The sequence below is a fragment of the Dromiciops gliroides genome, chromosome 1, assembly GCF_019393635.1.
Source record: "Dromiciops gliroides isolate mDroGli1 chromosome 1, mDroGli1.pri, whole genome shotgun sequence".
Classification (NCBI taxonomy): domain Eukaryota; kingdom Metazoa; phylum Chordata; class Mammalia; order Microbiotheria; family Microbiotheriidae; genus Dromiciops; species Dromiciops gliroides.
The window spans coordinates 77,016,797-77,037,278 of NC_057861.1; the positions used below are offsets into that span (position 1 = coordinate 77,016,797).

Genomic DNA, 20,482 nt, shown 5'->3' on the forward strand with positions numbered 1-20,482 from the left:
AGTTGGCCCATTTCACCCTGCTGGAGGGAGCTGCCCCTTGCTCTCACACCCACATTTCCGTGCCTCCAAATACAGGAAGCCTAGCTCCACCCTGCCACGGGAACCAACTTCAGGAAAATCAGCGGTGAAAAGACTACATTTCCCAGGCGGCCCTGCACCCAGCCTTCCCCCGCCCCCCCCCAGGGTTGGACGACAATTGGCGGAAGTGAAGAGTGATGGGCTTCGTAACCAGTGAGTTCCTTGGGCGGTGCCTGCAGAAGCCAATGAACAGAAAGGAGCGGGGTTTGCCGCAGCCGCCCGGCTTTCTGGACCCAAGAACTGAGGTGGCGGCGGCATGAGACGGGCCCGCGGAACCGGAGACCGCCGGGGAGGCCGGGACCGGGGCAGGACCGGGGCCAAGACTGGCGAGGGGAAACTGACATCGCAGCAAACCCGTGGCCTCAAGAATAAGCCGAACGCAGGTGAGTGAGGGACTCGGAGGGGGAAGCCGGTCCGGGAGAAGGCCGGTGAAAGGAGGAGCCGAATAGAAGAAAGCCAATGGAAAGACAAGTAATAGGGAATCTGACCAATAGCAATAGGCTTTGAGGAAGGAAACCCAATGGTGGTACAGAAGAACTGGGACCTGGTCGATAGGAGGCGGAGTCAGGGGAAGGGAGGCGGGGTTTGGGGAACCTGTCCAATGAGGGTGTGGTCTCTAATTAAATTCCATTTAATTTAAGTGCCTACTAAGTGTCCGGCACGTGCTATCCCCGGAGGGTGCAAAAATTTTAAAAAAGAAATCCCAAACCATCCCAGCGTTTTAGGAGTTTAAGATTAATTGATTGATTGATTGATGGGAAGGGACAGATTAGTAAATACATACAGTGTGCCGAGTAAATACAAATGAATTGGGGAGGGAGGGCAGTCTGAGGTGGCCTTGGATAGGACATTTGATCTGAACTCTGGAGGGAGGACTGGGAGCATTCCAAGCATGAGGGACAGTCCAAGGGAAGGCTCTCTGCTAGAATAATAATGGGGACCAGACCCTGAAGTCAGTAGTTCTTTTTTTATCATAAAAGTATTTTATTGTTTTCTAGTTACATGCAGAGATAGTTTTCAACATTTGTTTTTATAAGATTCCTAGTTTCACATTTTTCTACCTCCCTCCCCTCAGTCCCCCCCTCCCCAAGACAGCAAACAATCTGATATAGGTTATGTATGTGATGTGGGATGGAATTAGGGTCAAATTGATCATTGATGGTGAGTCATCCCAAAAGAATTACAAAACTCCGTGACTCAGTTTCCCAAGTTTTATTGCAATACTGTGAGTGACCACAGGGAGAGAAGCAGAAAAGTGGAAAGGTATCTCTCCAATAGGGAAAGACAGTTATATTTATAGTATGGATAAATTGATTATCAGTCACTTTATCTCCACTTTAGGGAGGTACAGGTGAGGGCTTATCCTAATTTGGAGTTCCTAGGGGCCTAAGCCAACCCCTCCCAGATGGGTACCTTTTTCTGTGGAGTTGTTTTTTGGGGGTTTACACATCATAAGGTAAATCTGGGGACAAATTTGGCCTTTTCTACACATGTCACTTTTTGATTCCCATGTCCAGTTTTCAAAATATCTTCATTTCTCAGTAGAATTTCTATACCCTGTCAGTGTATCATTGTTAGAGTTAAAGTCTTTTTGACCTGCCTCTTTATGTTCTTGTTATGAATGGTGATTAAAGTGGGTAAGAGAACCTAGGCCCTGACTTGTTTCCCAAATCTTAAGTGATCCATTAACTGGGCTCTGAATCCCTCTTAGAGCTCATATCTAAATTATAGCTTGAGTCTTAGGTTTTTCTGTTAACCCCTTTTTTGCCTCCTATATCATATAAACTGTCAAGATAATGGAATGTGATAGATGAGATTTGGCAGATACTCAGGAGCCCACCTGAGTAGATTACTGGCTGATTTGACTGAATTACTAGTTGACTAGATTCTAAGCACATCTGGCTGGTACTTGAGAGTACTTAAGAAAGCATGGTTCTCAGAAGATAAAAAAACTTTGAACTTCCGGCCCAGTCAACCAACCAGCTTGAAGAACCTCCCATTTCTGGGAAGGGACAGGAAGGAGGAAGGAGAGCCTGCGCAGAGAGCTCTGTCTCTTGGTTCCTAACTTCACCGTGGTGGAGGAGAGAGACTCTAGAGGACTTCACAGAGAAATTGAGGAAAGATAGGATTGCCAGGCTGTAGGAATTCTGTTCTCAATATTTCTCTTTCTGTCTTTCAATAAACCCTTAAAAACCTAAACTCGTTTTATCAGTGATTTTAGTCAGTTTCCCCCAAAACTGGGGGAACAGATTAGGACCCACATTTAGAAATTTAAATTACACAGTACAATCACATTAAACATATTTCTGCATTAGTCATGTTGTGAAAGAAGAATCAGAGCAAAAGGGGAAAACCTCAAAAAAGAAAAACCAAAAAAAAAGTAGAAATAGTATGGTTCAATCTGCATCTAGATTCCATAGTTCTTTTTTTTTTTCTGGATTTGGAGAGCATTTTCCATCATGAGTCCTTTGGAACTCTCTTGGACCACTGTATTGCTGAGAAGAGTCAAGTCTATCACAGTTGATCAACACACAATGTTGTTGATACTGTGTACAATGTTCTCCTGGTTCTGCTCATCTCACTCAGCATCAGTTCATGTAAGTCCTTCCAGGTTTCTCTGAAATCAGCCTGCTCATCGTTTCTTACAGCACAATAATATTCCATTACATTCATATACCACAACTTGTTCAGCCATTCCCCAGTTGGTGGGCAATCCCTCAATTTCCAATTCCTTGCCACCACAAAAAGAGCAGCTGTAAATATTTTTGTATATGTGGGCCCTTTTCCCTTTTTTCTGATCTCTCTGGGAAAAAGGAGGTCAGTATTTCTTAACTTTTAGTAGTTCTTAACTTTTTTAATGTTTATAACTGCATTTCAATATGATTGGTTTCCTTTATAATCCTATTTAAAAAAAATGTATACAATTAAAAATATTCTGAGGAGGAGTCCACAAATCATTCCAGACTGGAGATTGCAGTACCCTTTAGAGACCTGTAGAAAAAAGCAAAGGGATCCATGATAGAAAAAAGTTTAATAACCCCTTGTATAGATAGAGTGCAGTCTATGGGGAATTGGATGATTGAAGGTGGGGGGGCTTTGGAGGTTGGTCTCAGTGAAGATTGAACTTATAAGGAAGGAGACTAGGGAAGTGTCTGCTGCTGTGTGAGGGAGTTAGTTGGTCTGCTTGAGGAGGGCTTTAGAAAGGACCTGTCCAACAAGGGTGGCCTTTGCTCAAGGGCCCTCCCGTGGTCTGCCAGATTCTGGTTGAGTTTTGTTCCCTATTCTTGGAATGCTCACTTCCAAGAGAGCTCTTCTAAGGATCAGCTCAAGGGTCACCACCTATCTGAGGCCTTCCTAGTTTCTCCTTCTTTCCTAATTCATTTGCATTTACTTGGCACACAGTTTCTATTTGTTGATCTGCTCTAAGCTTAAAAAGTGTTAGGGGAAGGTTTGTTTAGTTAAACAGTTTTGCTTTCAGGGATATGGAGAGGTGGCATCTGTTGGTTGGTCTGAAAACTCCAAGCCCATGAATCTTAGAGGAGACTAGAGAAGGGAGAAACTGAGTTTCCCTCCCAGTTCTCTGATTTAGTCGGGGTAGGACCAATGAATGAAAAATTTCTGGAACAGGTTGTACTTGAATTGAAATGGACCAGCCTAGGAGGATGGTAAGACTACAGGGAAGTGGGTCTTAGGGGTCTGGTAACTGTTCTCAGGACTTCATGGGGTTTTGGCTCCTGTCCCTGCAGAATCCTGGAGAAGTCAGAAACTGCTGCAGATTCATGAAGCCCTGAGCCAGGACCCAGTTGATGTGGAGTTACTTCGAATGGCTGCCCAGAGCCGAGGGGGCCTACTTAGCGACCAGGTCCGGAGGAAGGTCTGGCCCCGGCTTCTGGGTCTCAGTCCCTATGACCTGCCACCCCATCCAGGTGTGAGGGCAAGGGTGTGAGAGGGAGACTGGGAGAGAAATGGGAGGGAGACAGAAGTAAGCACTAACTTATTCCCCAAATCCTCCACCACCTTCCAGTTCTACCTTGACATGTCTATAACATCTGCAGTGAACAATAGGAGCCTCTGGGCATAAAAAGATGGCCAGGAGTCCAGAGCCCTAAGACCATTCAGGAATCCCCTAGTCCAACCCATTCCCCAACTCATACCTGAGTAGGAGTCTTTGAACTTCAGTTTTCTTGTCTATAAAATCAGAAGGTTGAAGTAGATAGACTATAAAATGAGAGAATCAGAATTATAACATTACAATCATAATATTAATAATGTTGTAATGAAAAGGGACCCAGATTTAAAGACGGAGGATATGAGTTCAAATCCTAGAGTGGCTCACTTATTCTGCTTTACTCTGTGCGACCCTGGGAAAAGCCACATGACCTTTCTGGGCCTCACAACCCTCATCAGTAAAATGAGGGCATTATATCAGGTGACCTCTAGGGTTCCTTTTAGCTCTACATCTGCAACCTTATGTTCTCTAACAAGTAGTCATCCAGCTTCTCTTTGGAGAAAGTTCTCCAGTGACGGGGAATTCCTTATCTCCAAACACAAAACTTTGTACTTTAGGACAGCTCAGATTGTTGGCAAATTCTTTTCTGCTAGTGAGTCAGAATTTTCCTTCTGCATCTTCCAGCTCCTGTTCCTAGTCCTGATATAGGACATTCCAAAAGTAATAGTGTAGTTTGACATTTTGGGGACACTCTGCATAGAGTGGTAGAAAGATTCAGGAGAAACCTCGATCCAAATCTCACTTCTTCCGCTTCCTAGCTGTTTGACTTTTACCCTTTTAAGGCTTAGTTTCCTCATCTGTAAAATGGGGGCTTAAAAAAAAATCTCCTTAGCAAGAAAAAGTGTGTGATATAGAAGAGAAAGCCTTAGGAAGACCCAAGTTCAAGCCTAGCCTTGCCTCTGGCTCTCAGAGGCTCCAGAACTCTTAAGTTACATAAAAATTGCTGATCTGCATCGATGGAGGTAGTTTCCATACTGGTATTTCCTTACATAAAGGAAGAAAACAAGCATTAAACACCCACCATGTGCCAGACACCATGCTAACCGCTTTACAGATATCTCACTCACTTAATCTTCACAGCCACCCTGGGAGGTAGAGCTGTACTATTATTAGTCCCATTTTATAGGTAAGGAAAATGAGGCAGACAGAGGTGTTAAATTATTTTCCCAGGGGGTCACAAAGCCATTAAATTCTGAGGCTAAATTTGAACTCAGATCTTCCTGCGTCTAGGCTCACTGAGCCACCTGTAGCTACAGCAGTGAAATCACACACAGGTCCAAGCAAGAGAGTGTGTGTGTGTGTGTGTGTGTGTGTGTGTGTGTGTGTGTGTATACACCTGTAGTAATAGAGATGGATAGACTGGACAGAGAGACAGACAACACACAGAAAAGTAGTACTGCACAGGTTGTTGTTAGGATAAAATTAAATAATGTATATAAAGTGCTTTCCAAACCTTAAAGCCCTATGCAAATATCAGTTGTGACAATCATTACTGTACCTGGGATATTGTGGAGCTATCTCAGGGAAAAGGAATTAGACTTTTCTTTTTCTTTTTTTTTTTTTAAGTGAGGCAATTGGGGTTAAGTGATTTGCCGAGGGTCACACAGCTAGTAAGTGTTAAGTGTCTGAGGCCAAATTTGAATTCAGGTACTCCTGACTCCAGGGCCGGTGCTCTAGCCACTGCGCCACCTAGCTGGCCCTTGTGGTCCTTTTGTCATTGAATCAGTTGTCTCTGCTTCATTTGTCCTTGGATGACTGGCAGTGAGCAAAGTTGACTGATAAGGGACTTGGAAAAGTGATTCCAACCAAAGAGATGGTGATGGGTTTTTTTTTTTGTTGTTGTGGGTGATTAGCCCCTCGAAGATTGGGCTCATTTTTTCTGAGTCCAGAGCTTGGGGGCCAGAGGTTCCATTACCCTTTGGTGCTCAGCAGAAAAAGTCTTAACCCTTCTTGGCCAAGATAGTACTACAACTAAGGATCATGGGACTTGGAATCCAAAGACGTGGGATTTCAGATTTGAGCTACCCATGTGACCTTAGGCAAGACATCCCTTCTTGGTATCCTCATTGTTTTAATCTGTAAAATGAGGTTGTTAGATGCCTTGATTTCTGGCTCTAAATCCTATGATTTTTAAATACTTGAAGACATGATTAGGTCATCACCCCTTCTCCTTGACCTAGTCCTATAGAATGAGCTCAAGTCTGCTGACTAGCTGAGGGTATCTAGGAGGGCTGAGAGTGAGTGGGTGGGTGGGAATGAATTGAAATCTTGGGTCCTTAGAAGAAGAGGGAAGGCCTCTGACCTCTGACCATGAACCCCTGCTTCTCCGCCTTTCCCTTCCCATAGGTCGAAGCCCACTCCAGGACCACAGGGACTATCACCAGGTGCAAATGGACGTGGAGCGCTCCCTGGCCCACTTTCCCCGGGGTGAGGTGTCTGGCTTTGGGCTGGGGACAAGGAGGGCAGCCAGGGGGTGAGTGAGGAGAGATAGGGTGGTGTACTAGAAAGAACACTTGATTTGAAGTGCAGTAAGCCTGGGTTAAAGTCTTTTTAGAACCCATGTGACCTTCATCAAGTCACTTTGCCTCAGTTTCCTCATCTGTAAAATGAAAGGTTTGGATTAGATAGTCCCTAAGGTGCCTTCTATCTCTAAGAGCTCTGAGAGAGGGAACCTGGGGAAGGCAAGGAAGGGACAGTGACAGGCTATTCATCCCTTCTGCCTGCATAGGGATGCGCCCGGAGCAGCGGGCAGTGCTACAGGAGCAGCTGGTGGCTGTGATCCTGGCTGTGCTGAGCTCTCGGCCAGAGCTGCACTATTACCAGGGCTACCATGAGGTGGCGCTGGCTCTGCTGCTGGTGCTGGGGCCCCGAGCAGCAGCTGCCTTGCTGGGTCAACTCTCCATGCACCATCTCAGGTACCCAGGGAATGAAGTGGGAGCATCTCCCACATGCCACCTCAGCTATCTAGGGCCTGGGGGTGGGGGCTGAACAGGGCATGGAGGGGCACAGCAGTTCACTGATACCACCTCAGAGGAACTTGAAGGGGGGCATAGCCTAGGCAGCTGCTCTCTGATGCCCAGCACACCCATCAGGGACTTCATGGACCCCACAATGGATAACACCTGGCACATCCTGAACTACTTGCTGCCTCTGCTGGCCCGGGAGAGTCCTCAGTTACACAGCTTCATGGAGAGGTTGGTAGAGCATCCTTGAGCCCCGTGGGCAGGGGGAAAGGGACCAAGGACCAGAGCCCTGTGGACAGGTATATGGGCAGAGCCAAGCATGACCTGGGACCTCTAGGGGGGTGGTCAAGGGGCAACGGGTCAGTCCCAGGCACCTGCCTGAAGGCTATTTAGGGGAGAGAGGGTGGGTATTACCAGGAGGGTGGGACAGACTCAGTAGGGCAGGAAGGTGCTCAGCCTAAGGCCCCAGCCTGTTGGTGCTAGGGCCGAGGTGGGTACAGTATTTGCCCTAAGCTGGCTCCTGACCTGGTTTGGCCATGTGCTACCTGAGCCTACCCACGTGCTGCGCCTCATGGACTTCTTCCTAGCTTCTCACCCGCTTATGCCTGTCTACGTGGCCGCTGCGGTATGGACTGATTAGGGTTGGGGAAGGGGGAGGCTTGGGATCAAAGTTGTACCTAGTGTCCTAAGTGGGCCTAGGTGGTGGGGAGGAATATACTGGAGGCCAGCTTTGACCCTGGAGGTCCTGGTGGGTGAAGTGGGGTTCCGGGGCCTACTTCTGACCTGTGTTACCTGTTATCCCCAGGTGGTTCTGCACCGGGAGCCAGAGGTGCTAGCAGGGCCCTGTGACATGCCAACCTTGCACCAGCTGCTATCTCGCCTGCCACAGCCCTTGCCCACTGAGTCCCTCCTGGCCCAGGCCCTGAACCTCTTTACCCGACACCCCCATTCTGAGCTGGCCCAGCAGGCTGCTGTGAGGAAAAATAGCAGGTGACCTACTGTGGGCTGGGGGCTAGGGCTTGGGGGAGACACCCAGGATAATGGGAGATGGCTTTTGGTGAATGTTGAGACAATGGGGTGGGTGCCGGGTGCCGAGGGAAATAGAAATCCAAACTCAGGATGTATCATTGATGTCCCACACCAAACCCCACCCCCCACTTCTCCAGCTTGTCCATCGAGGGCTCCTTCACAGCTCTCCGAGCAGCCTCGGCGCACCAGCGGCCCGACTGGGTCCTGCAGAAGCAGCGGCAGCAGCCAGGGTGCCAGAAACCTTCAAGGAGTCAGAGTGGGCCCAGCACCTTGGTGAAAGCAGCTGTGTGGGGTCTCTCGGCCACGTTAGGGGCAGCAGCCCTGGCTGTCACACAGACTGCGCTGGGCTGGGGCCCCGAAGTTCTCTGGAAGATCTTCTAAATAGATTCATGCCCCATTTGGACCCCAGTTGGCCCCCAAACAGTAGACTGGCCGTCATCAGACTGAGCTCAGCTCAAGTAGCCGTTGCTGGACCGACCAATCATGATAGCACTGGCGACAGTAGCCAGCTGGGCAGTGGCATCCAAAGAGATGGTCAAAAAAGGAAGGTCAGACATCCTTCTCCTCCACCCCTCCCAGAGGGATAAAGGCATTGGAGAGGGCTCATCTGAAGACACTGTGCTGGGGGAGAGAACTAAGGGGACCTCTGTCTTTATCAGCCTATCCATTTGTCTCCCTCCTTCCCCAGGGCAAAAGTGAGGCCGTCATGGTTTAGTATTTGGACTAATAAATTCATGGCAACCTGGCTCCTGGGGAGAGCATCCTCTTCTCTATCACTGGGCCAGGTCAACCCAAACAGGTTTGGGGGAGTGGGGGGTTTATCAGTGACTTTCTGCCTTTGCCAGCTCCTAGAAACATGCTACACTATGCGCCACATGGTTAGTCTGGGGAGAACAGCTGGGCACGGGAATCATCGGGCCTGGCTTTTTCACCCCTCATTCAGACCTGGTGATCGAGATGAAATGAACAGAGACAATCTCACAGACAGGAAGATAGTCAGACACACAGACCCAGGGAAAAAAGACTAAAAGAGGCCTGACAAACTGAGGTGTAAGTAGAAAGGTTGATTCAGAGAGGGAGGGAGGTAGACTCAGAGAATAAGAGTCCTATGAAGTATGCTGTCAGATAGACGGAAAAGGGCTAGAGATAGGGACCCTATAGCTGAATAGTGGACGGTACTCCCTTCCTAGCCTGGAGCCCAGAAAAGGAAGCCAGAACAGAGGCTATCTTTTCTGGGGACCCTATTGCTGATCAGAGATAGTGGCAAATATATGGGGAGGGAAAGGGAGAAAGACAGAGACAGAGACCCAGACTCCAGAAGAAGAGGGAAAGACACAGAGTGCTTGTATGGTCTAGAAGATGAAGCCCTCTAGCTGCCCTCCTTCCCATAGGACCTTAGGGGACCCCAATGTCTGAACACTGCTGGATCACAGGAAATTAACTCTCAGGGACAGAAGCAGTTCTATCAAGAGTCGCGTTTATTCTCCTCTTGGAGGTGCGGTGCTCCGGGGAGCTGGTGCTATTGTGCTTAGGAAGGAGGTCTGTCCGTCCGTCCGTCTGTCCGGCCGGCCCCGAGCCCCCCGGGCCGCAGCCCCAAAAGCGGGGCATGAGGAGGAGTCAGGCGGAGGGGGAGAGGGGAACGGCCCACGTAAAAATCCCAGCCTGTTGGGGCAGGGCAGGGGGAGTATGTACAAGGAAGGGGGTAGGGAAGGGAGTCATGTGCTGCAGAGGGGATCAGGGGGAGGGCACAGCTGCCCTGTCCCCTCACAGCCCTAGCTCTCCCACTCACGCTGGGTGGCCCCGGGGCCTGTTGCAGTCAGTACAAAAACAGAGGTGCTACCTATACACGTTCCTTCTACCTGAATTCGCTAAGGTGGGATATTGTGCTGATTCAGAGATGGGGACTTGGGGAGGGAAGAGGAGGGGCCCATGGCTTTCCACGGTAGGACAGGGGGCAAGGCATTGGGGAAAGGGGCCCCCCGGCCTGGCCTAGCGGCTGTGAGACCTGCTCACTGCTTAGGTAAGTAGGTAGACCATGTGTGTGCAAGCACAGAGGAGGAACACAGGGGAGGTAGGGAGGGGCCCAGGGAGGTTTGATGTGTATGCGTGTGTTTATGTATGTGTGTACAACCATGTTTGTGTGACTTTGATAGTGTGTTCCTGGGCGTGTGTGTGTGTGTGTTCCTGTGTTCTATGTACAGCTGCATTGGTGTGCCTATGTGTGGCTTGTCCAGGTGTCATACAGGTTGGAAGACTATCTGGCTGTGCTCAAGTGTGTAAAGTGGATGCGTAGCCCCCTTGCTCTGTGTCATTGTAATGGAATGGGATTGGGAGCTCCCTGAGGGCAAGGACCATATTTGAGCTTCTTTTTGTGTCTCCCTTAGCAGCTAATGCAGGCTTAGGCTCTTAGTGGGTGTTCTATGAAGATGCTCAAATCTCAGAGCTGAGAGAGCAGCAAATGGAGTAGAGTGAACACTGGATCTTGAAGGAGGTGGTCTAGTGAATCCCACCTCCTGCACTCACTTGACCTGTGTGTTTCCTCACCTGTAGAATAAGTAGAATAGTTTCAGTACCTACTGCACAGGGTTGTTGTGAGGAACAAGTAAGACAATGTATGTATGTCAGGTACTTTGTAAACCATCAAATGTTCTAGCTCTGATTAGCCCAGCCTGAACTTGAGCTGAAATCCTCTCTATGTTGTCTCTGGCCAGACTCCACTTGAAGACTTTCAGTAATAGGGAATTCACTTCACAGGGCAGCCATTTCCCTTTAGGACAGTTCTGATCTCTAGAAATTTCTGGTTTTCCTCATATCAAAGGGAAATCTGCCTTTCTATATCAACACCTTTGCTTCTAATTCTGCCCTCTGGAGCCAAGCACCAGTTGAGTAAATGAATGAATGTGTAAGTGTAACCACTACCATATATCTGTGCCTATGTACATGGTAGTAATTGGAGAAGGTTGTGATGGCGGGGAGGGGAGAATCTTGTGGTTGTGTTCTGCTATACAAATGTGTCCCTGGGTGTATCATGGAATGATGAATGAACCTAAGGCAGAGGAGCGGAGGTCCCCGCACTCCCCCAAACCCTCCTTCTGGGTTCCTAGAGTTGGAAACCTCATCTCTCAAAGAAGTTGGGGTGGTGACTGGGTGATGGGTGTGTGAGAGGGGGATTAACTGTGTTAGTGTTCAATTCTGTCTCAGTCTCTCTGTTTTTCCATGTGTCTTCCTCTCCCATCTCTGTGTCTCTACAAACTTCTGTGTCAGTCTTCCCTGGGTCTCTATATAGCTCAGTGTCATGTCATTACAGAATTTCAGGGATGGAAAGGACACTTCAATAGCCATCTAATACAACCCATAACTGAAAAAAAAATCCTTGTCCTCTATCTGGATCTAGGATTAAAGGATCACAGAACATCAGAGCTAGAAGGGTCCTTTGACACCATCTAGTACAAGCTCCTCCTTTTACAGAGGAGAAAATGGAAGCCCAGTTGCTCAAGGTCATACCCAAGAATAACAAGGAGTACAGTCAGCCAGTTCTCCTGATTTGCTGTACTCATTCAATTACACACTACACTGCCCCTTGGGTAGCTCTGCATAGTGTAGGAAAGCTGTTGCCAAGTCACCCCCTTCTTTCATTTCTTCCCAAATCTTCCACATCTTTCTGAGTCGGCTTCTCTTTATTTCAGGAAGGAGTGATTCCTCCCTGCTCCTTGAACTTCTCCAACTCCCTTTTTCTGACCTTTACCATTTGCGTTTCCATATTATGACTAGAAAAGAGGGAGATATATTATGCCATCCTCTCTTAGACTATAAGTTCTGTGAGGGTACAGACTTGTCATTTTCCAACACAGCATACAATAGGGGCTTAGCTGTTCAGTGGTGTTCTTTTGTCTCATGCTCTCCTGATGCCTCTTGCAATTCTTACGTTTCCTTATTTCTCCATCCCCTTTTCTCTATTTCCATCCGTGTCTATTTCTGTCTCTCTTCATCCTTGTTTCTCTTTCCTTGAGACCCTGTCCATTTGTTTCCTTGTCTTTATGTATGCCTGTGTGTGCGTGTGCGTGTGTGTGTGTGTGTGTGTGTGCGTGTGTGTGTCCTCCGCCTCTCTCCCCAAAATGGGGTCTGTCCCTTGGTGGTCGCCTCCCCCGCCGCCGCCGGGCCAGCCGAGGGGGCCTAGGTTGGGGCCAGGGCAAGGGATTATTGGAAGGATGGGATGGGTAGAGAAAGTCTGCGCGTATGGCCCCCGCCCACCTCGCGCAGTGTCCCTGATATCGGCGCGGGGCGGGGCCTGGGGCGGGGCTTAGGGAAGGGGGAAGTGGGGGGGTACCTGATTCTCTGTAACACTAGAGGCGGCGGCAGCTTCGCATGCAGTGCGCATTATTGCTCTATAGTCGGTATCGGACTATCTAAGGGGAGGGAAGGGGGGGGAGGGAAAAAGGAAAGGAGAGGGAGGAGCTAGGGGCGGGGCAGCCCCGGGGAGGGGAGGGCGGGGCTGCATGCAGTGACGTCACAACGGCGGCGGCCAATGGGGTGGGGCCCTGGGGGGCGGGGTCGCCGCCGAGGCTTTGGCATAGACGGGCGAAAATTGGCAACTGAGTGGGAGGAGGGAGAGGCGGGGCGTGGATGGAGTCACTGGGTGGGAGGAATCTATGTAAGGAGGTGCGGAGGGAGCTCCGAGGAGGGACAGAACTGACAGGGGCGGAGCTCCGAGATGAGGGTAGGGACCTGGGAAGGACTGGAGCATGTGGGGAGGACTTCTACGAGGGGCGGAGCTCCGATGACGCGGGAGTGCATGTGGGGAGAAGAGCTGCCAGAGGGGCGGAGCTCCGAGGAGGCGGGGGGGCTGGGGGATGTGGTGTCTATCCTAGGAGGAGGGGGCGAGGAAGTTCTTGCGGGAACTTTCTCGCAGAAAAGCCCAGGGCGTGGGCCGGGACTGCCCGACCCGAGTGCAATCCATTCATCAATGAACATAAATAACAGAAATAAATAAACCCGACGCGCTTGAGACGCCCCCCCCTGAGCCCCCAGGACTTTACCCGCAAGGCGAATACTGAGAGGTGGTGGGGGAGGGGGGGGTTGTGGGCGAGGTGAGCGTCACTATTACAGTTTGCCCCGGCTCCCCCAGGAACATTTAATGCCTAGGGGGTTGGGGCTGGAAGGAGTGGAGGAACCTAGGGCTGGGGAAGGTCGGATAAGTCCATGCGATCCGATATGCGTCATTATTATTCGTTATGGGGAGTAGGGACTGGGGGCCCAGGTAGCTGGGCCGGAAGAGTTCGGATTTGGCGGGCAGAGGCAGGGCAGAGGTGGAAGAAGGGGAGGGCGGGGTCCGAACAGGCCCCTTCCAGGTCTGAGCTAGGGAGATGAGGGTAGGGGGCTTCCCAGTCCTCATCTCCCCCTCCCCCCAGTCCCTAGAGAACTGTGGGGAGATTGCCCACTTGCCTGTCCCTCTTCCTCCCTGGGGCTCCACAGAAGGGGAGGCTGGACCTGGGGTCCTGCATTCCTCTCTGAGCCTGCAGGCAGAGGGGGACGGTCCCTGGGTATTCAGCCTTAAGTAACCTGGGGGCTGGGAAACCCGAGGTCCTGTGACCCTACAAGGAGCCGCCACTCCCCTCCTCCAGCTTCGCAAGGCCCTGAGGGAGAACAGGGGCCCTGTGACCCTATTGCTGGGAAATAAGATGGTGGGATGGGGTGTCCCTAGCCCCCAGCCTGTGAGGGGTCCTTATTGGAGAGGGCAAGAGGCAGGGTGCCGCCGCCTCGGTAGCCTATTGCTTAAAGGAGGTGGATGGCACCCAACCCGTGTCCCTTTATCCCCTTCAGCCAGTAAAGGCCCAAGGTGGCTGGGGGAGGGGCTGTCTCCAAGACCCTATCACTAAGGTGGGGGTGACACTTCCCAGCCTAGGGGCCTTCAGACAGGAGAGGCTTTCCTGGGTGACCCTATTGCTGAAAGAAGTGGGAGACACCCATTCCCCAGCCTGGGGCTTCTCTTAAGAGACTGGCCAGGACCTTTCCAGGGGGATCCTATTGCTGAATAATGACAGGTACACACCTCTTACCCAGGTCCCATCCCTAGCTTGCCCCAAAGTGAGGACAGAGGGGGGGAAGAGGTCACCTATTGGGACCCTATTGCTGAGTAATGAGGGGCTCCCCTTCTCCAGCCCAGGTCTCGAAAGGGGGAGCTAGTTGAGATCAAGGCAAGCCGCCTTCCCTATGACCCTATAATTGGGAAGATGGGGGGGGGGAGACCCTTTTCCTAGCCCGGGTCCTAAAGGGGGGGGGAGACAGAGACTTTGCCTTCACCTTCCCAGGGGACCCTATTGCTGAGTAGTAGGGGCAAAACCCTTCTCATCCATTTTCCCCAAAGTGGGGGGGAAGGAGAGAGGTCGCCTTAGGGGTTTCCCCCCTCCCCAGTCAAAGGCCCCAAAGAGGGGAGACAGACATGAAGACAGAGAAGAGGTCGCCTTGGGGGGGAAGTGCGCCCTCCCCAGCCTGGGGTCCAGAAGCTGGGACAGGGGCAAGGCCACCTTTCCCTTCCTCAGGGACCCTATTGCTGAATAGTGGAGGGTGCTCCCTCCCTAGCCTGGAGCCCAGAAAAGGAAGCCAGAACAGAGGCCATCTTTTCCGGGGACCCTATTGCTGATCAGTTGGGAACACCTCTCCCTCCCCACCCCACCCCTCCCACGCCTTCCAGCCAGAAGCCTGGAAAGAATCAGAGGCTAAACCGCCTTCCTCTTCCCAGGGGAGGGGAGCCCTATTGCTGAGAGGACGGGTTGAGGATCCCGGCTCTCCCCTCCCAGGACCCTATTGCTGCCAGAGGGATGAAGGGAGGATGGAGCTCCGGGAACGCCCCCCTCAGGCCCGAAGCGGGCTGAGAGGAGGCGGGCCGTGCACTGAGGAAGATGCCGAGGGGGGCGCGGGGCCGGGCGTAGTCGGGGGGCTGATGGTCCCTCCCCCACTTCCTTCCGCAGCTCCCCCTCCGTTGCTGCCGCCCTTGAAGCAGGCGGACTCGTAGTGTTTGTTGAGATAGGACTTGAGGGCAAAGGCCTTGTGGCAGCGCTTGCACTGGAAGTGCTTAAAGGCCGAGTGCGTCTGCATGTGCGCGCGCAAGTTGGAGCGGTCAGCGAACGCTTTACCGCAGTGCGCGCAGCCAAAGGGCTTCTCACCAGTGTGCGAACGCATGTGGCCCTGCAATAGCCAGGGCCGTGAGAAGGCCTTGCCACACACACCACACTTGTGGCGCAGGTCGTGCGTGAGCAGGTGCATAGCCATGGCGGGCATGGACACGTACACCTTCCCGCACGTGGGACAGCGGCGCGCCAACTTGCTGTCCAGGCTGCGGTGCGTCTGCTTGTGCCGGCTCAGGTTAGACGACGTGGCGTACGTCTTGCCGCAGTCGCTGCACGCGTGCCGGCCAGCGCGCGCCTCGGACCCTGGCCCCGCCCCACCTGCCTGTTGACCCCGCCCCCCAGACCCCGCCCCGCTCCCGGCTCCTCCTCCTGCTCCAGCTCCTGCGCCGCTACTGCCGTCGGATCCGCCTTGGGCCGAGGCTGCGTTGGCGCCCTTGCGGCGAGATCTGCCGTCGGTAATGAAAAAGGAGTCTGCAGCGTACCCCTCGCTGACAGCCGCATCACCATTGATGTAGCCTCCTGCAGCCGTAGCCAGCTCTGGTCGCGGGGTGGGCGGTGGGGCCGAAGCAGCGGGCGGGCCCAGCTCTCCGCGGACGGCCGCTGCGTACATAGGCTCCTGGGACGGGCCCTTAAGCAGGGAAGCATCTGAGTCTGCGGCATCGTACACGGCTGGGGCGATGTAGTCACTGAGGTATCCTGCTGGGGGCAGGGAAAATCAGGAAGACACGAAAAGGAAGAGACAGGCACGGGAAGAAATAGAGGGAGAAATGAGAGACAGTGAGATGAAAAGACAAGTAGAAACAGGTGGAGGAGGGGAGAGGAGCACAGTCAGAGAAAGATGGAGAGGAGGAGACAGATGGGAGAGAAAGTAAAAGGACAAGGACACAGATACGAAGACAGAAATAGGGAGTCAGGGAAGCAGGCAGAAGAGGATTGTATGGATAGTGAACCAATGACAGAAAAGGGACCAAAAGAACACACAAGGATAGATACACATAGAGAGACCCAGGGAGTGGGGACAAGGGAGGGGGTGAGAGAACAAAGAGGGATCAGAAAGAAGCAGGAGTCACAGCGAGGTGGATGAAGATAGAATAGAAGGGACGAATGGGAGACCAGAAGAGACACAGAGACAAGGTGAGACAGAGAGGAGGGGAAGCAAGAGAGGAGGGAAAGAGATGAGAAGGGGACTGACCAAATCTAGGCCCCTCCCTTTCTCCCCATTCACTTCCCCTGGGGGGAGCAGCTGTGCAGTAATGATTCCCCCTTCAACCTATCCCCCCCATCCAATCCAAGGGAGCCTCAAGGTCGGGGGAGGGGGTGGGGAGGGTTGTGGTTGGGAAACTCCCATCTCTTCCTTCTCTGTCCTCTCTTCCTTTTCCTCTTCCTTCTTTTCTCCCTCTTCCTCTTCCTTCTCCCACCTCCCTTCCCTTCCCTCCTCCCCCTCCTTTTTCTCTTTCTCTCTCTCCCTCCCTCCCTCTCCGGGTTCTCCCCACTTCAGCAGTTTTGCCTGATTATGCAACACACTGCAGACGGCTGCTGCCTCCTCCTCCTCCAGGCATCAGCAGTGGCAGCTGCACAAAGCCCTAACTGTGGCCCCTGTGGTACCCCATTCCCGATGCCTACCCCTCCCATACTCCCTGTCCACTTGGCTTCTCCCACCCGCACACCCTAGGACCAGGGAGGAACTGAGGTGTTTGGGCCAAGTAAGGCTAGGGGGAGGTGGGGATAAGGAGGGTGGGTGGGAAAATGGAAGAGGAGTGGCATAGTCACACTGCCATACACACATGGCATCATGCAGGCCACATGCCGTGTCCCTCAAAGTCGCCCACAGAACACACAGAGATAACGTCAAGCATTGATATGGTTCCACAGCACAGCCGCACCCACAATCATTAAGCACATGGAGTCACCCACTCATCCTGGGTCATGGTTAATATGGATGGCATAGGGTCAGATGTGGATTATTAAAGACAGCTAAGAAGTCACATGTACTATCATATACTCATAGGGCCACACAGATAGTCACATATGTTCTTATAGGATCACCATATTCACAGAGTGACACATATTCACTCATAGTCACATACATATACAGGGTCAGATATGGTTGCACACAGATGGAGATACAATCAGTCAATCCTGTCTCACACATACTAGGTAACCTGTGGTGATGTATCATATACATTTTTTAATATATGGGACTCATACAGGGTAACACATACCCACAGCCACACACAGAGAGGGTCACAGAAATGGCCACATGTACAATTGAGGTCACACAGGGTCACAAACACATATTTGGGATTATACAGTCACAGAATCATACATAGCTAGGTTCACACACATGGTCACACACACGCAGGGCCATACACAGCCATACAAATAGTATCTTAGGCACAGCCTACTCTGTTCCTGGCCTAGATCTAACAGTTGTCCTTGAACTTGTGTGCCCTCAAACAAAGAGGCATCTCTCATTTACCATAGACCCCTGCCTCCTCCTAGTCCCCTATGTCCCTAACTTCCCTATCAGACTCCCGACCCTGCTCTCCACTCTTCTGCATCCCCACATGGCCAGATTCAGCTTCCACAGCGATCAAATTCTTCCAGGACACCTCAGAGACATCTCTGCTTAGGCTCATCCCTTCATTCCTCTATGACTCTCATACCTAAGCATCCACAGACCTTTTCCATTTAGCCTTGGTGCTGGCGTCAGCCCTACTTCATTCCCTTCTATCCCTGTCTCCTCATGTCCGGATGGGGAGGATGTCTGGGTTGCATGTGTGACCATGTGTCTTGTGTTTCTGTGCATGTCCCTGCATGTCAATGTGTTTGTCCCAGCTGTGTGTGTGTGTGTGTGTGTGTGTGTGTACCACCCCCATCCTCACCTACCAGGCCCTGGTTTCCAACTGCAGTTCCTGTTCCTCATCCCTGTGGCCTCAGTTTATTCCTGCCCCCAACCCTGGTCTGTTCTTGATCCCCATTCCAGTCCTTCTCTGCAACCAAGTTCCTTTTCCTCTCTTTCATCCTTCTGCAGTCTTTGGCTTGCCCCATTCTCCTCCTCCTCCTGCTGCTGCTGTGGTTACAATCTCTGGTTCCTATAGCCTTAGAACCCCCTGTACCTTGGACCCAGCTTTCCAACCTCATATCTCAGCTGAAGAATCTTTGATCTCCCCATAGCCCCTCATACTGTGGCCTCCTTCTAGCCTTTGGCCCTGAATAATATCCCCCACCCTTGACTCACCATGCTCTGCCCCTCTAGAGTCCCTACCTACTCCCTTATTCTAGCTAGCCATATCTCAATCCCCTAGAGACCCTGGCCCTATCTTTGGTCCCCATGCAATAGTCAAGGTTCCCCCCACCCCCACCATATCCCAGCATTATAAAGACCCATACCCTTGCTGTCTGGAGCTCCCAGAGCACCGGCCTCATATATTTCATCACTCTCGTTTCTGTTCCCTGGAGCCCTGACCCCCAATCTGATAACCCCAACTCCTACCCCCACCTCATATCAGTACCTATGCTGCTCACGCCCTAGTCCCGGGAGCCCTGTGTCTCAACTTCCCATATTCTAGAGCCCTAAGCTCCCCATGTAGTGGTCCCCTTAAACTCCAGGTTTCCACATTCCCCAGTCCTTTGGCCCCCTCACCTTTCTCTGGCAGCCGGGTTCCGAGGTCGCTCCGTGCCCGGCCATAAGGGCCCTCCAAGTCAGAAGAGGAGAACGCATCAAGTTTGACCTTTTTGACCAGGAAAGATCTGGGCATGGTTCCTGCGGGGCTGTGGGGCCTCTGCGGGGCCAGGGGAGGGAGGACGGCCCGGGCTAGGGCCTGGGCCGGGCGTGAGGGGGCTTCGGCCGCCGCGGAGCCCCCTCACCATCCGCGGGGCGGTGGCCGCGGGCCAGGCAGAGCTGGGGGGCTCGTCTTCTTACACGTCGTCCAGCGGCTCCCTTCGGCCTCAGCTCCTCGCCAGGCCGCCGTGGCGCGCGCCGCCGCCTCCTCCTCTCCTCCTCCTCTTTCTCTCCTCCTCCTACTACTTCTCTCCTTCTCTCCTCCTCCTTCTCTCCTTCTTTCCCCCTCCTTCCTTCCTCCCCTCTTTCTCCTCCTTCCGTCCCAGCCCTCGGACAGGAGTGTGTGTATGGAGGGGGGGTCAGCTTTGCCCCCAGGTCTCCTCTCAGGCCCGGCCCCGGCCCCCCCGGGGCCCCGCCGCCGCGGCGGGCGGGCGGAGCGACGGTCTCTCAGTGGCCCCCCATAGCCCCGTGGGGCTCCGCGCGGCCGGGGCCGGGGTTGGGGCCGGGGCGGGCGGGCGCACGCTGCGCCTTTCAGCACCACGGCCAGCACCCGGCTGCGAGTCTCTGGCTGGGGCTGGGGCTGGGGCTGGGCCCGGGGGCTGCGGGCAGCCTGGGCTTTATTGTTCTGCCGGCGGAGCGGGCGGGGGGCTGAGGGAGGGGGCGGGGGGCGGGGGCGGGGCTCAGTGCTCGGACAGCTCCCGCCGCCAGCGATCGCCTCGGTCTGCCTCAGCCTCGGTCTCTGCCTCTGGCCGGGGCCCGGCCGCTCACTTATAAAGCTGGGAAGGGGGGGGGAGTAGGGGGATACGGCGGAGGCGGGGCTGGGCTCCCCTCTTCCCCTCCCCCGGGGGCTTCCCCTTCAGCAAAGCTAGTTCTGGGCTTGAGAAAGAAGAGAAAGGAGGGGTGGTCCTGGTCTCCCCCGGAGGTTCCAGGGATAAGGAGACCCAGGCATTTGGGAGTCCCTCCTGGCCTCGGAGTCAGGGTCCTCGCCTCCCCTCCCCCTGGGCTGCGGGTCTCGGAGGCCCCGTGTCCGCGGGGGCGGGGGGGGGTGATGCTGAGGCAGCGGGACTGCATTGGGGCCAACGCGGCGCCCTCTGCCGCAGTCTCTACCCCCACCCCCACCCCCCGCCTCATTCTCGTCCGCTCTGGCCTCCGAGAAGCCTTGGACACCTCTCTCTCTCTGTCCCAGGTTGGGGAAATTTTCCAACCTCCCTTCTCCTTCCCCCAGCAAAGATTGGGACTTTTCTTCTTTATTCACTATTATTTTTTATTATCTATTGAAGTAATGGTATTTTCCTCGCCCGCCCGCTCTTAAGCCATGCTGAGCAGGAGGCCTGGGAACCAAGGGGACAACACCCTCTCCCCCGCCCCCCACCCGCCCCATTAACGTCTCTCAGTCCCGAACTTTACAGGCCGCCCCCTGACGTCAGGGAGGGCCCTGCCAATGGAGAGGGGCGGCCTGGACCCTAGGAGAGGGGAAGTGGGGGAGGGTCCT

General features: G+C 52.9%; 2 protein-coding genes across 3 annotated transcripts; one reads left to right on the forward strand and one right to left on the reverse strand.

The window, feature by feature from the left end:
• Nucleotides 1–294: 294 nt before the first annotated feature.
• LOC122736486 (TBC1 domain family member 20-like) lies at nt 295–8,825 on the forward strand. The gene is made up of 8 exons (XM_043978737.1): nt 295–461; nt 3,825–4,004; nt 6,434–6,514; nt 6,816–7,002; nt 7,180–7,281; nt 7,534–7,675; nt 7,856–8,040; nt 8,217–8,825. The coding sequence occupies exons 1-8, from the start codon at nt 335–337 to the stop codon at nt 8,458–8,460; spliced, it is 1,248 nt and encodes a 415-aa protein (XP_043834672.1). The 5' UTR covers nt 295–334; the 3' UTR covers nt 8,461–8,825.
• Nucleotides 8,826–9,539: 714 nt separating this feature from the next.
• SCRT1 (scratch family transcriptional repressor 1) lies at nt 9,540–19,417 on the reverse strand. 2 transcript variants are annotated; one of them, XM_043970012.1, is made up of 2 exons: nt 18,853–19,417; nt 9,540–15,905 (listed from the first exon to the last, which is right to left on the reverse strand). In XM_043970012.1, the coding sequence occupies exons 1-2, from the start codon at nt 18,965–18,967 to the stop codon at nt 14,932–14,934; spliced, it is 1,089 nt and encodes a 362-aa protein (XP_043825947.1). In that variant the 5' UTR covers nt 18,968–19,417; the 3' UTR covers nt 9,540–14,931. The 2 variants fall into 2 exon arrangements, with proteins under 2 accessions (XP_043825947.1, XP_043825954.1); XM_043970019.1 differs by having other exon boundaries at nt 9,540–15,902; nt 18,853–19,416.
• Between the last annotated feature and the right edge of the window lie 1,065 nt (nt 19,418–20,482).